This window comes from Alligator sinensis, unplaced genomic scaffold (assembly GCF_000455745.1).
Source record: "Alligator sinensis unplaced genomic scaffold, ASM45574v1 scaffold395_1, whole genome shotgun sequence".
Classification (NCBI taxonomy): Eukaryota; Metazoa; Chordata; order Crocodylia; family Alligatoridae; genus Alligator; species Alligator sinensis.
Genome location: NW_005842232.1, coordinates 208,357 through 228,837, shown reverse-complemented (window position 1 = coordinate 228,837; position 20,481 = coordinate 208,357). Strand labels below are relative to the sequence as shown.

Genomic DNA, 20,481 nt, shown 5'->3' with positions numbered 1-20,481 from the left:
CCCTACACTGAGGGTGCTAAATATACTAAATATTGGTTATTGGATTGGTATTGGCCAATATGGTTGGTTAATAATAATTGGCTATCGGTATTGGCCAAGAGAATATTTATTGATGCACCCCTAGAAAATTCCATTTGATCTAGTGAAATTTGCATGCATGCTTCCATAGGTGGAATTTGGCCCATTGAAATCTGAAGTTGCTATGCACTGGACACTGAAATCAGATCTACAAAATTACTTTTAGTTAGGGTAAATAAAGATTAAGAATCAATAGTGGACAAGAGCCACCTTGATTTCATTGGAGCTACGCAAGGCTGAAAAGCTCGATAGATGTTGATTCCTTCTGTACTTGAGCTGTTGGGGCTGTAATGATAGAGTACAGTATTTCTATTGCAACTCAAAAGCTGAAATGTTGAACTTTGACCTCTTACAGGTTGGTTTAATCCATCCCTAGTGTTAACCTGATGGTTCAAACAATGCCAGGTTCTGCTATTTCTCTTGTGAGAGCATGTTTACAAACAGAGATCTATGATTGATACTGTCAGTTACTGCTAGCCTTCCTTCTAACTGTTATCATGGCTCTGCATTTTTTTTTATTTTTTTTTTTTTCCTCCAGGGACAAAGCTGGGGGCTATGGAATCCAAGCCCTTGGTGGAATGTTAGTGGAATACGTTCACGGAGACTTTTTAAATGTGGTGGGATTTCCTCTGAATCACTTCTGCAAAAAGTTAGTGGAGTTGTATTATCCACCTCCCAAACATACTTTACATCATATAAAGCATGACTCTGTCCCATCTGTAGAGACTTTTGAGAACATAAGTGATGAGGAGAGTGATTCTTCAAGTCCTATACAGTATAAAGATGCTATCAAAATGGACAGAAGTAAGCTGCATTCCTCAGGAGGTGGTTGCAGCCCTGGAAGCAGTAATATCATCAAACCTAATTGCATGGTGCCTGTGGAAAATTGGAATGGAGTGATGGAAAATCCAGATAAATTCCCATCTAAAATTGTAGAACTTCTGGATGGATTTAGAGCTTCAAAGGTAAACAAGTCTGATATATTCTTTTTAGCATTAAAATATTAATCCATATTACTAATCTTTAATACATATATAGGTTCTAACAATAAAAGCTGTGGAAACTACTAAATGGCATGTGAAACAGGCCTTTCAAAATGAAAAAATTGGCAAATACCCTGGCATATTAGGCCAGCTCCCTGATATGCCTATGTATATGTTGCTGTATCTACACCAGTGCCACAGGCTGCAGTATTTGTATTTACATAGTGCACATTCCAGTAGGAAGCTGTTTAATACAATTAAGTCCTGAGGCCCCTCCTGATGCATCTGATCCAGCAGGCAAAATCCATGTTATGCAAAGAGATGCTAAGGGGCATCTTAGAAAAGTGCCTATAAGGAATGTGGATATACTCTGCCTCTGTTTCTCCGCATTATACTTAGTACTTCCAGGTGTTTATATATAAGCTTTGGGAGTGCTGGGGGGGGGGCTTTAATTACATCGGCTCCAACAGCCGTTCTAAAGCACCCAGAGCATCTCATGTATCTGAGTCCCTGTGGTTCAAAATGGTGAGCTTTAGAGGAATTGCCCCTGCCACCATTTTGAAGCATGGAGATGATGATATGTGAAATACAGGAGGTTGTTGGAGCATGGTAATTGCCACACTCCGGCAGACTCAATCAAGTCGGCTCTGATAGGCTGCTCTGACATGCTGGAATTCCAGTGTCTCAGCTCATGTATACGTACCTTCCATTGTGAGATACTAGGAAAATGCACATTAACCTGTCTTAATGCATATTAGCTGAAGAGCATGCTCCTATACACATGCAGGAAGTCTGTTCTGATGTGCTGCAATTACAGCACGTTGGAGCGGACTTGATTTGAGTCTGCTGCAGCATGGTAATTACCATGCTGCAGCAGATTCGAGCATCACGTGTATTGGTATCCCTGCACTGAAAAATGGCAGAAACACTTCAACTAAAGCTTGTTCAAGCTTTAGTTAAACTGTCCCTATGCCATTTTTCAGTGCAGCGATGTTGATACATGTGACACTCTGGACACTTTAATTAGCACAGCTCTCAGAACGGTGCTAATTAAAGCGTGTGGTTCCTGCCTGCCTTGTGGAGAACATCTATAAGCACAAATGGTTTTTAGGTGATGGCAAGCAGGATGTTGAATTATGTTTCTTTCTTGTTACGATGTTACATATTTCACAGGAAGATTGGCGATGGAAAGTTCTTCTGGGCAAGGAATTTCTTTTGTGTTGAGATTGTTTTGCAGGTATGATGAAAGGAGAGAGATGGGTTGATGATGATATGATTGGGTCATCACAGGCAGAGGAACAAAATTTGTCTAGAGATGTGAAAAGAGCTACGATCGTGACATCTACAGCTGTTGAAATGGTAGAGGGGTTCCTCTCCAAATGCAATGAGACTGGAGTGGGTTGAGCACTTCAAATACCAGGATAGACACAGTAAATAACACACATGTAGAACAGCTAAATATCAGGCCCCATGGATTCCCATGGGTCCAGAATTTTGTTGGCAGGGGGAGTGGTGGCAGTGTTTAGTTGCTGCTTCCCTGCTGCCAAACCCACAGGGAGCCCTGCAGGCCAGATCTTGTTTGTGCATGTTGGGCTAGTGTGCAGGGTCACTTCATAGCCTGATCTGTGTGTGCAAGGCTGGGCCAGGATGCAGGGTTGCTCTGCAGCCTGATAATACCTGCAGATTAGCCATGTGAACTGACTCCATGCTGGATCCAGTCTGTGGCCTAGCCCTGTACCACTTGTCAGGCACCATGGGCCAGATAGGTTGAGCACCACAGAATTGGAGAGTCAGTATAGAGTTGGGCTCATCCCAGCGGCTCTAGCAAATCCAGCTAGGTATGAAGAAGCTAAGGCATCTCTGATGTCCAAAATAAACCATTTTCAGCATCTTATTGTATTAATGCTGGATATGGATATTAAAGAAACAGTACCTTAAGCTTTCTTCTTTCAGATTAAAATGTTACAGAAGATGCTGTGTATTTGCTTTATTTTGTGTATGGCTAACAGAAGGTAATATCCCAAATTTTCAACAAAACTGGAGTTACATCTGAGGTCATCAAGAAAATTGGATCAACAGAGAAGCTATGGGATGAATAAATGAGGGAATATATCTGAGTCTGGCCTTGCAGGGACCATTGCTAATTGCCAAGTGTGGGGAGAGGGGAAAGGTGTCCGCAGCCACTCATGGTTTGATGTCACTGTGGATGTCATGTTTCCCAAGGCTGAGAGAAGATTTGGCAATACGGAGGAAGATGGTTTTGCCTCCACTTTTTTCTATCTGCAAGATGGAGAAAATATTATGAAGATTAAAGCATCAAAGTGTTTTGATAGTATCTCGCATTAACATCTCTTCCAACCCTAGAACTGGTCTAGGTAAGCTTACAGGCAGAAAGAAAGAGGTCTACCAAGAGATTTGAAATATCCTTGCTTCTTGCATATTCCTTGAACTTATCAAAGAGATTTGAAATATCCTTGCTTCTTGCATACTGCTTGAACTTATCCCAGCCACAACATTCCTACCCTATTGGAAAATTAAAAGTACAGTGATATTAACATTACCAGCTGTTCTATAGCAAATTGCATGACTTCTTAATCACTACATTTAAGTCCATTTTCACAATTCAGTCTGAAATCAAAGTGGGATGAAACATGGTGGAATGAGGAAAATCAATGGGGAAAATCAAAACAGTTATGTAGGCATGGTGGTATAGGTTGTACTGGTGAGGGAGTAACTATATCAAAAACTGCATTGAATCAAATAGGTAAGATTTTTTTTTTTTATTTAACTGGTAAAATACATACCATAGAATTTCTGTGGATAGAAATGTTGTGTTTCAATAGAAAAGAAGTACATCTGAGGATTTACTGTTGACTCCTCCCCCTCCCACCCCACCCCACCCCAGGGCAGCAGCAGCAAGTTAGAAATGCTAAGGGAGTTGAGAGACACTGCTAAATTTAAAAAAAAAACAAAACCCCAAAACAACAGTAGTAATGGATGGCTTCAATCCACAACCAGACTGGGTCAATCTCTCCTCATACCGGAATGCGGAGACCACGTTTCTTGACATTATAAAAGACTGCTTTCTGGCGTAATTAGTCCTGGAGACTACAAGAGGAAAGTCTGTTCTTGACCTATTCCTAAGTAGTGCACAGGATTTTATGCAATGGGTAAGTGTTACTGAGCTGCTTTGGAATAGTAACCACAGTGCAATTGGGATTGACGCCTGTGTAGGAGGGGAGATGAGAAGGAAATCGACCACAGTAGCCTTTCCCTTTGAAAAGGGAGACTATACCAAAATGAGGAAGCTAACTGGAGGTTAAAATAAGCCTGTAATCTGGTGAAGAACTCTTAAGCAATTCCCCATGCTGTTTGTGAATACTCTATTGGAGGCATGGAGCATTACATATCACAAATAAAAAGATGGACCAAAAGAATGCTGGCATAATTCAATGGCAGAGTTGCAGAGGCAATAACTGGACAAAAACCTTCCTTCAAAAAATGGAAGTCAAATCCTAATACAGAAAATAAAAAAAGTATAAACTCTGGTAAATCAAAAGTAGAATTGTAATAAGATAAGCTAATAAAGAATTTGAGGAGCAACTTGTCAGAGACACAAAAGATAACAATAAAAATGCCTTTAAGTACATTAGAAGCCAAAGAGCTGGTAGGGAGTCATTTGGGCCTTTTAATAATCAGGGTATAAAAGGAGCACTAAAAGATGGGAGGAATACTGGGGAGAAACTAAATGCATTCTTTGCATTTGTCTTTGCTATAGAAGATATTAGAGAGATTCCCCTTGCAGATTCACTCCTCCTAAGGGTTGAGTCAGTATAGCTGACCCAAGTTGAGGTTTGAGTAGATGTGGTTGTAGAGAAAATTGATAAAATGAATGGGGACGTCTGCACATGCAAGCATGTGCGCCTGCAGCAGCTCAAAAAGAAGTGGTGCAAATTTGAGCCAGGGCTTTTTGCCTTAGTGCATGTGTCCGGACGTGCACTTTGATATGGGGCAAATTGTGCCACTTGGGGCAAAATAACCCCCTGGCTGCAGATCCAGCCAAGCAGGAAGTTAGAGCCTGGGGCCAGCACCTGTGCTACCAGTAGTATAAAAACCTGCCCTGTCCTGGCTCCATCGGTACGAAAAGCTGCCTGGCCAAGTAGCTCAGGCCTACTCACTCTCAGGAGCTTTTAGGGCCCAGCCAATTGGTACCTGGGGACAGTACCCCTTGTGCCAGCTGGACTGATGAAGCAGCCCTGAGAGTTTCCTGAATCCTTTACCCACTGCAGCAGTCTGGCAGTGGGGGCTGCTGCGTACCTGCCAGACCTGGATGAGGCATCTGCCCCTCTGGGCCAGCTGCCAGTGGGCTGTGGCTACAAAGTTAGCTTTTGTGCAGCACTACTGCCATGGGTGCCCCCTGCCCAGCCATCTGGGCAGCTGTTGCCCAGAAGATGTTCCCAGTGTGGTGGCCTGCTTTGAACTTCCAAAGCACATCCTCCTGGCCACTTTCAGCTGGGTCCAAGGTGCCAGCTCTGCGCAGGCTCCTCTTCCTGGGTCCTGTCACTTGCCTTCCTCGCAGGAATTCTGATGTTCCCTATTTGAAAACTGAAAAATCCCTGATTAAAAAAAAAATCCCAAAGTCACTCTGTAAAATACCCTGAAAATCCATGTTCCTCCGCAATTAAAACAAAAGACCACTATATATATAGAGAGAGAGAGAAATATAGGAGAGATCAGTTGGGCAATGTTTTATTGATATATCTACAGTGGTAAAGCAGTTTGGAAGACTACCAGTGTTTCTGTCATCATAATAAAATTGATTCTAAATACCTATATGTTTTGCTGCCCCCCACAGGGGCTATCTCTCCGAGGCCCCCTGATGGCTGCCACTGGCCCTAGCTTTCCAGTACTTAAAAAACATAAAAGCCTTGCACTCGCCTCACAGTAGCAGGGACTGTGAGGGCTCTGGGGCCTTGTGGCAGAGCCCCAACGATGGGGGTGCCACCTGGCACCCACACTGTCATTGCCCCGTCCCGTGGGCCCTGCCATGGGTCCGCGAAGTGTTGGGCAGCTGGACGCACTGCCACTCGCATCCGGGGGGGGGGGAGCTCTGCCACATGGCCCCAGTGACCCCGATGGCAGCTGCTACTGGTGAGTGTGGGCTTTTTTTTTTTTTTAAATGGCTGGGATGCTGGGGCCAGGTGGGACAGCAATTGGGGAGCAGGTGGGGGATGGGGCCAGGTGGAGCAATGACTGGGGAGCTGGGGGAGTGGGTGGGGAGATGAGTCTCGGTGGATCGGTGATCCAGGGGGCTGGGGGAGTGGGCCGGGATAGCAGGGGTCCCTCCATGATGCCCTCCTTCCTTCTCCAGTCTCACCTCCCCCCTCAACCCCAGCTTCACTGGCAGAAGCCCCGGTCTAGCTCCCTGTGGCTGGCATGCTGCCTGTCGTGCACGGGCAGGCAGTGTGCTTCAGCACCAGGACAAGGGCCAACCAGAGAGTCAGCCAGAGTGTCTACTAGAGCACCTCTGGAGGACCAACCTTCCGGTTGCCTCATGGCACAGTCTGGGACTGTGCCCTGCCCCACTTCTTTCCCCCATGGTTTTTTTGATCCCTGGATATCCAGGGGTTTATTTGCAGTGCGGGGAACATTTTTTCATTCCCGCATGTGCTTCTTGCAGCGTCTCAAAGGGCTTTGAGACACTGCAAGATGCACATGTGTGCTCATGTGGATGCGCCCAATAGTAGGAAATTACCAAGACCTGGTGGCATTCACCCTAAGGTCCTCAGGAGTTCACACAGGAGCTTGGCAGTTTCCAAACTATAGCAGGGAATCTATCACTAAACACCAGCCTTGGTACCAGAGGACTGGAGGATTGCCATTGTGACTCCAATATGCAAAAAGGGCTCTAAGGGGACCCCAGGGAACTTCGGGTTTGTAAGTCTAAATTTTGTTCCTGGAAATTTGGTAGAAACAATAAGAAAAAAAAAAAAAAGAATTGTTTGGCACATAGATAAAAATGACTTGTTAGAGGAATCAGTATGACTCTTGTCAAAGGGAAATCATACCTCACTAACCTTCTGGAGTTCTTTGAGGGTGTCAATAAGCAGGTGGACTTCCAAAAAGCCTTTGACAAAGGCTCCTCATCAAAGCCTCTTAATGAAGTTAAGTAGTCATGGGATTACAGGGAAAATCCACTCATGGATTAGGAATTGGTTTAAGGATAGAAAGCAAAGACTGAGTATAAATGGTCAATTTTCAGGATGGAATGAAGTACTAGGGTTCTCCAGGGGTCAGTGTTGGGACTGGTGCTGTTTAACATATAAAGGGCCTGGAAAAAGGGATGAATAGTGATGTGGCCAAATCTGCAGATGACATGCATTCAAAGAGACTAAGGTGGACTGTGAGGAACTACCAAAGGATCTTGCACTATTGAGTGAATGACCAACTAAATGACAGATAAAATTTAATGTAGAAAAGGGATGCACATGGGCAAAAATAACCAAACATGTTTGGAGCATATTGGCGAGATTTATTTGAAGACTCTGCCTCATTTAAACTTCATTCTTTCCACTTGATTTTCTTATATAAAATGTTAGTTATTTCTTTTCCTCTCTCTTGATTATATTGACCTTTTTCTATCATTTTAATTATCCCAGTGCCATTCAACAAAGCTCCTGTTTTTTTTCATGTACACAGGCTTTGTTTGTGGCCTCTAAGCTCAAAGTGTTCGATCTTTTGAAGAATAAAGGTGTACTGCAGTCTGTGGATGTCGCAAATACAATAAATGCCTCTGTGTGTGGAACAGAAAGACTGCTTGATGCGTGTGCTGCTCTTGGATTGCTAGAGAAAACCATTCAAGGTAACTTAAATAAAACCAATTCATGTGTGGGGGACAGAGAAATGGAAGAAGGATTAGTTCATAATTTAATTATCTAAAGTTCCAAGTTATGTGTGATTCTGGAAAAATGATACTTAATGTTTGCCATTTATGGGTAAATCGCTTGATTGTTTACTGCTTATTGCTGGGTAAATTGGGCATAACCCTAAAAAAACATACAACAGTGCTGTATTGTCACAAAAGGGAACCTGAATGGCCTAGGTGGCACTGCGCATCTGTTCTTTCCCTTCTGCTTTTGTTAGTTAATTCACTTTTTCCATTAGTTCCTATTTGCAGGGTCTTTTGCTTAGTTCTAGTTTTAGTTAGCACTTTAATTCTCACTTTTTATCAAGGTTAACAACCTCTTAGCTTCTCTTCCATCATCTACTCCGACCATCTCTGTTTTGTCTGTAAATAGTTGTCCACTGCGTGAGTGTTAATACCTATTCCTTGGGGTTGCATAAGGATTAATTACTAAAATTTGTAAAATGGGGGGCTAAATTCTGCTGAATGTGACCTTAGTAAAAAAATATATTATTTAAATAGGATGGATACAGGTGAGGGAAGAATTTCAGACACTGCCATCTTACACTGAGCAACTAAGTACAGCAGTTTTAAATTGCTAGCGTTTAAGAAACAAACAGGCAGTGTTTAAAAGATCTGCTTTTAGTTTTGCACTGCATAATGTTAAGTTTTTGCATACACATTGCCTTTGTGGTAGACCTGGAAAAGGTGCCCCACAAAAGAAACATTTGAGAACCTTTTTAGCTGTTTCGTTTTTATAGGACAAACAAAAAAGAAAGCCCTAAGGTAAAATGCTGATCACAAGAAGCTTAACTGTGAATGAATAAATTGCATAATGGAAAGAGGAGGAGGAAGAACCTCCAAAAGCAGGTGCTCTACCTCTAGCTATCTTTACTGTAGAGCTGCACAAAAACAACTTTGTGAGATTTTGGTGTTAATAAACTGAGAGAATTCTGCCCAGCTCTGGCTCCAGCTCCAGCTGCCTTCCACCAGCTGCACCCACACGGGCTTCTCATCGCTCTGCGCAAGCAGAGCGGGTGGAAGGCAGCCGAGAGCTGGAGCTGGAGCTCCATGTGCTGGGTGGAAGCCACGAGCTTCCCCCACCCCCCACTGCCTGGAGCAGCGCAGCAGCAGTAGTAGTGGGACTGGGACTAGCCTCTGGAGGCAAGGAGAAGCTGGACAGGCCTGGCAGGGCTGTTCCGTTCCCTTCACCACCAGCTGTGGCTCCTGTGGCCCCACATAGTGCTGCTCAGGGCTGGGCCCCCTGGCTTCTGCCCAGTGTATGGAGCTCCAGCTTCAGATCTCAGTTGCCCTCTATCTGCTCTGCCTGCACGATAAGCAGGCTCTGTGGGTGGGTGCAGTGGGTTAAAGGCAGCCAGGGCTGGAGCCAGAACTCCATGCCCTGGGTAGAAGTTGCTGGGCTGAAATTTCCCACCCACACACCCAGCATGGTGTGGCAGGGGCAGCAGCAGCAGTGGAGCAGCTGGAGGCAAGGGGGGCAGAACAACCCACCTGGCCCTGGCTAGCCCGCAGGTTGTGATGCAGCCACAGCTGCCGGGTGCTGCACAGGGCAGGGGATGTAGCAGCGGCTGTGGCAGGCAGCTGCTGGGCTTGGGGCTCACTGGCACCTCCAGCCAGCCCCCTACCTGGCTAGCCTATGCCTGTGCTGCCAGGCCAGGCTATCACAGAGCCTCAGGCACTAGGAAGGGCCCTGTCTAGCAGCTGTGGCCCTATGAACACCTATGACTTAGTAGGGCTAACTGAAACCTGGTGGGATTCTTCCCACGACTGGGCGGTACATATTGAGGGTTATAGGCTGTACAGAAAGGACAGGGTGGGGAAGAAAGGGGGAGGGGTTGCGTTCTATGTCAATGAGCAATAATCTTCGACCCTCATCATGGCGGAATCGAAGGAGGAGAAAGTAGAAGGATTGTGGGTTAACTTACAGGGGGGTCAAGGAGAAAGGGATTCGGTGGTAGGAGTCTGCTACAGACCCCCACACCAAAGGGAGAAACTAGATTCGGGGCTCCTGAGGCAGCTCTCAGAGAGCACCTCCATAAAAACTAAGGAGGTGGTAGTCATGGGGGACCTAAACTACCCAGACATCTGCTGGGAGACACAGACAGCAAAGTCCCACTGTTCACGCGCGTTCCTATCCTGCGTACAGGACCTAAATAATAGAATTCATCATAAGACATCGAGTGGGTAAGGTAACTAGTAGGGTGAAAGTGCTAGACTTTAGGAAGGCTGATTTAAATGAACTCAGGCGATTAGTCAAGGATGCACTGCAGAGTAGGAGTTTTGAAGAGATGGGAGCCCAGGAAGTGTGGCTGTACCTTAAGGAAATGATCCTTCGGGCACAGAGGGAGACGATCCCGATGCGAGGAAAAAGAGGAAAAGGGGCCAGGAGGCTTCCTTGGCTGACCAGAGAAATCCAGGGCAGCCTGCGGACTAAAAAGGGAGCATATAAAAAGTGGAAACAGGGAGAGATTACCAAAGAGGAGTATACCTCCTCTGCTCGCATGTGTAGGGAGGCAGTTAGACAGGCCAAAGCTACCATGGAGCTGAGGATGGCATCCCAAGTAAATGATAACAAAAAATGACCTGCTTGGTGGAAGCTTGGAGGAGGGGTGAATAAGCTGCTCCCTTTGCCTTAGGGGGCCATGCTAGCTGGTATCTGGCCATGCCCCCTCCCCTGCTCTGGCTACAGAGCAGAAGGGTGGGGCTAGCTCTCCTTTCTGGAGCAGAGAGTACAGCCCAGTCCAGGGCTGAAAAGCATACCGGGATGCTAGGGGACTCTGGTTTAACCTAAACCAGGAAGGGTTCAGGGACAGCAGTTGCATAAACTGATTTGACCCAAGTCAGTTAAGTCAGATACAACATCCAACCAGGTTCAGCCTTTTTGAAACTGGTTTATGTGAACTGAACTTATGTTCTGTTGCAGGTTTCAACCAGTTTCTGATCACTTAAACTGGGTTATGTGTACCTTCTGTCCCTAGCCTTTGTGAACAAGTATGTCCAGGTTACAAAAAGTAGATGGGCAGAAATCCATGAGTAACAGGTATGAGGAGGAGGAATTTAAGTTCCAGTAGCTGGGTGCTAGGGATACCAGCCCAGAAAGCAGGAGGGCTGGGCTTCTAGACATCTCTCAGGGGTGGGGTCTTGCTGTCATGGCTGGCCAGTGGGGAGAAGCAGCAGCAGTGGGCACAGTTGGGAGCACCAGCCCATGTGGCACCTGACCTACGTTGATTTGACCCATGGCTTCAAAACCTTGATGACTGCTGGCCTAACTTGTAGTGTGCTAGTTCATACACTGTGCTGGCAATTTAGAGATGCAGGTTCAAACCTTCCTGTAAGGTGGGGCCTATAGCAGGGCATTCACCTAGGAAGGAAAAGACGCATAACCACTCAGCTTTGGGGACTAAAATATGGGAGAAGCCCCCAGCCCTCCTTTCCATGTCTGGCCAGTGCATAGCTCACTACTGCTTGGGACCATCCTACCCCCAACCCTGATTAGGACTGTTGAATGCTATAGTTGCCTGGATATTTACTAATAATATTTAATGCTCACTGGGTTTCAAAATCTTCATGAAAAAAGGAGTGATCTTGAAATGAAAATACCTTGGGAACACATTAAGGACTAGAACAGAGGCCTGCCAAAGTAATACGCAGAGGTGCGCTGATACATCGGTCCATACCATATTGACACTGATAAAAGGAAAATTGACATTATTGGCAGCTGGCTTTTTCTGGCTGATGTGGCTGATAAATTCGCCGATTAAATGCCATGTGCATGCGCCCAGCTGTAACATGAACACAGCCAAGGATGCAGCCCAGCAGTGTGGAGAGCAGCATCTGGCCATTAAGTTTGTGGGGGGGAAGGGATGTGGAAGAAGGAGAGGGTGTGGGGGGCAGATCTAGGCCCCCACAGTGAGGGGAGGGAGTGAGCCAGGGGCAGGGATGGGCACTGTCCAGCTGGCAGGGCTTGTCCAGGGGGCATGGGGAGGGAGGGGGAATAGCTCCTGTTGCTGTGCACATCCCTGAAGGAGGCGTGGGGGGGGTGTCCCCAGATCTGTGCATAGGGCAAGGGTGGATTGCCACTGCAGGCTCTGGGCTTTCCCCAGTGGGGGTTGGGCTGGGGCTGTGTTCAAGGCAGGTGGGTGGTGGCAGCATTAGGGATGGGCTACAGACACCCCAAAATTTGCTGTAGTCCCCCTCCCCAACCCTATGCTCCCTGCACTGCCACCACCCACCCTGATCACAGCCCTGGCCCAACACACAGATCCAGGAAGGCACGTGCCCCTAATGCCTCCTCCAGGGGTGCACGTAGCGAGCCACTCCCTGCCTCCAGGCATCCCTCTGGATAAGCCACTCATGGCTTTGTCCCATGCCCCATCCCATCTCAGCTAGGCAGTGCCTGCTCCTGCCTTAGCCCCAGCTCCACTCCCTCCTTCACCATGGGGGCCTCGATTTGCCTTCCTACACCCCTTCCCTCCCCCCAGCCCCATCCCCCGCATCAGACTTACCATCCGGACGTTGCTCTCCAAGCTGCTGGGGTGCGTATCAGCAATCAGATCAGTATCGGCTGATATGACTTGTTAATAATCGGCCATCGGTATTGGCCTAAAAAATCTTTATTGGTGCACCCCTTGTAACAGGTCCTAGTTCATTAAATCTGTAACACAAAATGGTATCTTGAATGCAAATGACTGTTTTTGTGTTTGGACTTGCTGCAATTTAGATAACATTTCAATGAAAATCAAATGTATACTTTACACTGTATCAATCTCTTTTTTTTTCACTTTAATTATGCAAATCAAGAGGCAGATCTTCAGCTGAAATAGATAGATCTGCATAGCTCTTGGAGTCAGTGGAGCTGTGCCAGCTGAAAATTGGATTTTTTTTTAGTTAAATATTTAGTATCATAAACTAATTGTAAGGGGGGGGGGGGCGGGTTGTTTTGTTTTGTTCCCTTCCTGTTAAGGTTACAGTAATACAGATTCAGCAAACACATATCTGGCATCAGACAGTGAGGACTCACTTCATGGCTACATTATCCACTCAAATGACCATCTTTGGCCTCTCTTTACACATCTGGAGTCTGCTGTTAAAGAGGGAACCATGCAGAACTACCGGGCTTTTGGGAAAAAATCGGAGAATTTATTTCAGGTAACATAGGCTTGGGTGTTTGTTTTATGTTTATGCCACCTGTGCACTAATCAAAGTAATTTTAAGTCCAAAAAATCAGAGCATCCCAAAAACTTGATTGAGAATGTAGAATGAGCATGTCATAATTAACTAGGACTCTTAAAATATGATTTCCTGGTCTTTTTAAACTTAGGCACAAAAAATGGATGTCACTATATAGTTACCCGAAACAATGTCTAATATAGATATACTGCTGCTTTGCTGAAAGTTTGTTACGCAAAATTCTGGTCCTTTGGTTAGATGAAATATTGCGCCATTTATGTAATGTTATTCAGAAAACATCTAACCTTTACTCTGCTTCTGAAGTCAGAATCTGCTTGGATTTGCATATATATTCTTCCCTGATTTTTATCTGTGTTGATAAACCTACTTTGCATTGATTCTAGAATACTTCTGGATTTCTGTGCTTCAGCTCTTCCTCGAAGTGTGCGTTTCATTCCCATCTCATTTATACTATACTAGTCAACTGCCTGTCAAGAATGATGGGTGGGGGGCAGTGGGCAGAGACAGAGCACTATGTCTGTGACTACCCCATTCTGTCCTGCCACTGGTGCCATTCTTTGGGAGGGGGCAGGCAGGGATGGAGCGTGTCCATCCCAAACCCCCTCTTTCTCATTTGGTGCTCATTCCCCTTGCTCCCCCTCCCCACCTGCTGCGCCATGTATGAGCCCATTTTCTCCCCCACCCCTTTGGCCCCCCACTGTTTTAGGTGGGTGGGGGGAGGGGAAGGCCAGCGCCACTGGTCTTGTCCCCCCTGTGCCATTCCTTCCATTGCTGCCACCTCAGGGCTGCTTTGGGGCTGGGCTGGCATTACAGGAAGGCGCACACGGAGACCGAGCCTCATGTCTGGCCCCGACCCCGTTTCTTCTCTGTTTGGGGGGGAATGGGCCCACTCCTCCCACCCGCCCCACCTGCTGCTTCAGGGCCGGTCTGCCCTCTCCACCCTTCTTCTTCACCTCATGGTGGGGGAGCAAGGCCAGCTACTCCCATGTCTCTGTTTTCATAGTGGTGCTCTACTGCACAGTCTCCTGTCCCAGTGCTCTTAGAGCACTCTGATTGGCTGTTTCAGTCAGCCAGTAAGAGTGTGACTAAAGCATTATGGACAGACAGACAGACTAAGGCTTTTATAATATTAGAATTTACTTGCATCAAAGATGAGAGATTTTTTTGCCCCATCAGCTGGCAAGGGGGGGGGGGGGGGGGGGGGGGGAAACCCCTCAGATTGGATTTGAGTACAAGATTATATGGGGAGAGGCAGCATGCAGCTGTTGGGGGCCTAACTCCAGCCCCAAACCTGGATTGGGTCCACAATAGGAACCTCAGCAGCTGCCTACCCTCCAACCTTGTACTTGAATCCAAGATGAGAGCTGTTTTCCCCATGCTGAATATGGCAGGGTGGGGGGTGGAACTTGATTTGGATTCAGTTAAATATGGTAATTAGGATCTTATGTATAACACAGCTTAGCAGGTTGGAAAGAAACTTCAGCTTATGTCCTTGCTTGTTTATACCCTAACCCAAAAGGATGTTTCCCTGACATTTTTCTGCCATATTTTATCTTGCTTTTTATGTATTTGGGATAGGAAGAGTGCTATGACTGGGGCATGAAGAAGCAAAGAGCATGTAGCAGCATGTGTGGTAGAGGCTGGTTGACTGAGTGGAGGATGATGAAGCTTGTTGGCTTGATGGGATTCAGAGCTTCTATTTTTCCTAGGTTTTGAGTAGCTCCCACTGACTTCAGGGCTGGAAAATAGCTAGGACAAAATCTGTCTAAGGCCTTGAAATTGGTTTCACTTTTAGGTGAAATGAACTTTTCACATAAAAATCCACCCTTGTCCCGTGCACAGATCTGGGGAGCTGCCCCTCTCCCTCCCGCTGTGCCCTGTGGACATGCAGTGCTTGCCCCCAACAGACTTACCAGCCAGACACTGCCCTCCAGGCTGCTGGGCTGTACTCCTGGCTGCATGCATGCCATGCCTGCGTGCATGCACACGGCATTTGTCGGTGACATTATCGGCCACATCACCGAATAAAAGCCAATTGCCAGTAATGTCAATTTTCCTTTTATCTGTGCTGATACGATATGGACTGATGTATTGGTGCACCTCTATTTGTAGGGATTCTTCAGCAAGTTAACTTTCATACTGGTAATGGTGTAGCCACAGCCACATGAAATTCAGTCCTGGCTACAAAACCTGCTCAGGAATCTGGATAAAACAAGCAGTTTAGAGCTTTCTTTTTCTTTTTTACCTTAAAATGTCTAAAACTGTGTACAAGTACAACATTATAATCTACTCTAATTGTACTATTAAAAGTCTCCTTGGAGCTTATGGAAACCACTTAAAACATTTATTTTCTTTGTGTAACTTCCAGTTACACACTGCCTGCTAAGAGAAGTCCTGCTGACAAAAAGAAAAAAAAAGATACCTATTTCTTTTTTCAGAGAAATCATTTTGGAAGCCTGGTAGGAAACAAAAAAACAAAATAATGGGAAGGATTTGAAAACAAGCTACAGTAGAAAGACACCTGGCTATCCCAGGCATTATACAATTATGGTTACTAATTTAATATATGAAGGTATATTATTTGTTTTAAAAAGGCTTCTTGTCAGCATCAGAAGGGTTGTCATGTTTTTTCTGTGCTGTGCTGCTGTAGTTTCAAGCAACAGAGCCATTGATCCTCCCTCGTTATAATAAGGGAGGTCTATATGGCACTTCAACTGAATGTGGTGGTCCTTTTGGGGATGTAGCAAAAGGTGCATATAGTCTGGATTTTGGAAAGCACTCAAGGATATGCTTACCATAGCAATGAAGGGATAGAAAGGGCTGGTTGGTGGTGATTGCTGGCTGACATCCTACTGAACTAATCTTTGTAAACTTAGGTCCTGTTAACTATGTATTTACCACAAATAAATACATAAATAAAGCACCTACAGCTTTGGATAGGCATCTATTTAATTTTGACTTCTTTTTTAAGGACTCTTATTACCAGAGTATGGAAGTTAAGCAGCGTTTTATGGCAGCCATGCACAGTATTGCCAAATTGACAGCAAAAGATGTGGCGACAGCTTTTGATCTTTCCCAGTTCAGATCTGCCTGTGATTTAGGAGGTAAGCCTATTGTAGTGTTTTACCAGCATGCCAATGAAAAATAATCATATCACAGTTCCATTTTCTTTATTTACTTAAGTTCTAAAAATATTGATTTCTCTAACTGATAGGTTTTCTAGTGTTATTAGCTTGGCATTGTATTGTACTATTTAATAGACGTGCTAGAATGAAGCTGACTTGGAAGTTGAGTATTTTTTTTAAATAATTTTGAGTACAGCTAATTAGTGTTTTCCAATGGGAAACATTATGTTCCAGTAGTTAAAGGACCAGATAGTTCCATTTTCAACCCTACCACTGGAATCTTATTCTGGAATCTTCACAAAACATTTAGGCTCAGATTTTTTTTCGGAAGTTATCAGTGATTTTACTTATGGTGCAAAATTTTTGAGTGCCAAACTTGATGTTTTGCAGTGGCTTACTTTAAGAAAATACTGAGAAGAAAGCCGCTTTAAAACATCTTGAGTTAGATGCTTAAAATTGTTAATCATCTCTAAAAGTCTTGACCTCTGTAATCTGCAAAATGTTCAATTGATTGCATAAGGAACTTAGAGACATACTTCTGGAAAGCACTGTGGAAATCCTAGATTTAAATGGGACAGATTTCAAATTTCCACTGAATTTTTAAAAGATTTCAGGCTTTCAATGAGTAAAATTACAAATTGAACAAAATAAGATGGCCACCACACTTGCATGGCATTTGTGTTTTGTGTTTATTTTTTTCCCGTAGCTCAGAACTAGGATGTACCAATTCCAGTTCATAAGGGCATCAAATTGGGCACCAGACATTCTCTGGGGCGTATTACCTCAGAGCCCTGTAGATGGCAGCCTAAGAAGGGATGCTGTTCCTATCAATGCCCCAGCACTTTAGAGGTGTAAACACACACACTGCAAGGCTAGAGCTGCTTTTACCAGTGGAGTTCTGCAGTAGAGTTTGGAGACCGTACTCTTTGCATCTTAATGATAGCACTTGTCACATTCCACTTGTCAAATGCCCTTGTAAAAACCATAATAATGCATTCTTTTTTTGTATAGCTCTTTTCATGTGTAGATTGTCAATGGGGCAAGTGCCATTATCTCTATTTCTAAAAAAGGAAAGCAGAGTATTGAGAAGCTAAATGATTTGACTTGTCCAGTTACCCAGTATATCAGTGGTGAAGTAAAAGATAAAACCCAAATCTTATGACAGTGCTGTGTCCCTTAGACTATCACCTGTCCTCTTTCCCCCACAAAATTGTAGTAAAGAACAATATAAACTTTAAACTGTCTGCTAATACAGGGGGGGAATTTTTGTTTGTTTGCGTGGGGGTTTTTTCCTTAATTTGTTTTTAATTTCCACAGGTTGTACTGGAGCTCTGGCTAATGAATTGGTTCAAAAATACCCAAACCTCAAAGTGACTGTGTTTGACCTTCCAGAAGTCATTGCAAATGTCTCTCACTTTCAACCTGTCGGACAGCATACAGCTCCAGTGACATTTACATCCGGTAAGTGCAATTATTGGACTTTGATACTGCCAGTCATAAAGCACTGCAGCATAAGTCACCGTGGCTGACTCCCACAGTAGGGAAGCAGAGCCTACACCTTGGTTCAAGTAAAGATAAACATAAGGCAGAGTCCTCTATGATAAGTGAAAGAAAAAACTAGGCTGTGAGTAGGGAATGTGGATGAACTAAGTAATACTAGTGAGGCATCAATGGGATACTTGACAGGGCACTCCCTAGTTGCAAAATTAACTAGGTGATGACAAGAGTATTCTTAAGTAAATGCCACCTTTCTTCTTGGCTTAGGAGTCCATAAATTATTCATGTTAATGAATCTTTTCTATAACTGAAAATTGGAATATCTTCTATATATTCCATTTCCTTTAGTTTACCTCCACTGAAGTCTTTATTCATGACAACTTGTCCTTGTAACCTTGATTTCATCAATTCTGAGCTTCCCAAAATGTAAGTTGCTATTCTCCTCAATCATTCAGAGAACCATGTCTGTCACCTCCATTGGGTCTACTTTTATTGTAGGATGCAAACTAAGATTGCTTTCTGTCTCTAAAATTGTCCATGGACTTGCTAAACAGAGCAGAAAGTCCATAGCTCATATGCACTGAAACTAAACTGATCCTAAGCTATCTTAACACTTACTATGTACACAGAGTTCTTACTATACACAATTTTTTCCTTGAACAGTTTTTTCAGTGTGCTTTGTAGAATTGTACCTATCAAATACATATTTTTACAGGTGACTTCTTCAAAGATAATCTTCCAGCAGCAGATCTGTACATCCTTTCCCGCATTCTACATGACTGGACTGATGAAAAGATTCACGTGCTGTTAAGCAAAATATCAGCTGCTTGCAAACCAGGTAAGAATTTTTTTTCATATTGTGAGGTTTTTTTAAGGTTATAGGGTATTTAATACCCTGAAATTTTCTTTTAAGAACTTCTATGACTATCGCCAATTACAGATGCTTGAATCTATCAACTTTCTCTTCTCTATCCTAAAACAAGCCTTCATGCATATCATTAATGGCACAACATATTAACAGACAAAGAAATAAAAAGCCTTCAGTGCATGCATTATACAAAGGGTGCACTTGTTTCTGTATAGCTTTATATGTTGATATATAAATATACCTATTTTTGATTGTATCCCTATCCTAGAAATTTTAGTATGGTGCTAAGTGCCTTAGACCATAACTGCAAACACTAAAGGTTGTGAGCGAATGTTTTTGAACAAATGCAGTTACTTATGCTCCTTCAATCAAAACATATGCATAAACTTTTAGAAGACTTGGACCTTTGTGAAATCTTCAGGCAGAGACTGCTCTCCTCTGAATGTACAAAGTGCCTGTTATTCCGGGTGCTAATAAAATTAATCCTCAAGGCACCACTGGAATTTGAACCCAGGGTCTCCTGTTTACTAGATAGGTGCTTTAACCAACTAAGCCACAGCACCTCTTTTATATATAAAACACTATATATAAAAGTACCTCTTTTATATATAAAACACAATATATGAACCTCCCCTGTGTGCTGTAATATCCCATGCATGGCATAAAAGATCTTTAAAAGATGATAAAGAGTACAACCATAAAATGAGCCATGTACAGGCATTTCATTTCTTTTGGGAGAATTGTTGTGCTTCATGTAGGAACCATAAGTGTACAGGCATTTGTCAAATTTTTCCTTTGGGGAAAAATGCCGTCTGCAGAAGAAAGATCTTCCTCTCACTGATAAAGATTTCTCCTATGGTGGAGTTTCTACCACAGGAAAGAATTCCCCTGCCACTAGACTTCTCCCTGGGGAGTTGAGCACCATGGAAATGGTCCCCGTGCCTTCTTGAGACTGATGTCACCTTGTCTGGGGAAGGTGTGGGGAGCAACTACTGCGTGCCACCTCATGGTCCTGGCAGGAGTCAAGCAACAGGGAAAGGTTTCTCTGCCTTCCTCAGACCGGGGTCACCCCAGTTTGGAAAAAATGCAGGGGACGTTACCCTTGCGTGAGATGAGGATTGGGTGGGAGAAGGGATTTGCCCTGCTGTTCTACTCCCTTACCTTACTGTTCTACAGGAGGGTCATGGAGTGGTGGGTGTCCCCTATTTAGGGAAGTGCGGGGAGCTTTCTTCTCAGCTGCACTCTTTCAGGAACGGGAGGAGTAGAGGAGCCACTGTTCCTCATGCCTTTCCCAGACCAGGATCACCCCAGTCTGGGAAAGGTACAAGGAGCAGGGAAGAGAGGGCAGTTGCAGACTGAGCACCTATACTACTTCTCCCAGAAACATTACTTCTACTGGGGGGGGATAGTTCTCCAAAATTTCTACCACTAGAAATGAATGCTTGCTCATGGCCAAACCAGCTAGTATGCTATACTAATTCTGTATCCTAACAGGAAATGTTCAAGCCCCTAGAGAGCTACACTTTCCTGTGAAGTAGGTATTTATTTGGACCATGCAGAATACCTCAAGACAGTCCTGCAAGACCATCTTGGAATAAACTTCTTGGCTCAAAACCAGTCTGACAAATGAATAAGAAATAGGTTGGTTCCTGTAAAAATTAGGCTGGACATCAGGCACAAAATCAGGAGGTAATCTGAAGGGTTTGGCTGAGATAGTGCTCCACAGTCCCCTTTTTCGAACAACAAAATAACAGTCTCTTCTTACCCTGGTAGTTTCTTTAAATGGGAAGAAAATGCCCTCTAAAAGTTTGTATG

General features: G+C 44.3%; 1 protein-coding gene across 3 annotated transcripts in view; it reads left to right on the top strand.

The window, feature by feature from the left end:
* ASMTL (acetylserotonin O-methyltransferase like) overlaps positions 1-20,481 on the top strand; it is a 53,473-nt gene that overhangs the window by 24,441 nt on the left and 8,551 nt on the right. For 2 of the 3 annotated variants that reach the window (XM_006027305.3, XM_006027304.3), the window contains exons 7-12: positions 617-1,043; positions 7,761-7,923; positions 12,950-13,134; positions 16,148-16,280; positions 17,619-17,762; positions 18,514-18,636. In XM_006027305.3, the coding sequence (XP_006027367.1) occupies positions 617-1,043; positions 7,761-7,923; positions 12,950-13,134; positions 16,148-16,280; positions 17,619-17,762; positions 18,514-18,636 (1,175 nt within the window). Of the gene's footprint in view, positions 1-616; positions 1,044-7,760; positions 7,924-12,949; positions 13,135-16,147; positions 16,281-17,618; positions 17,763-18,146; positions 18,277-18,513; positions 18,637-20,481 lie in introns of those variants that run through there. The other variant, XM_025208504.1, reaches the window with a different exon arrangement.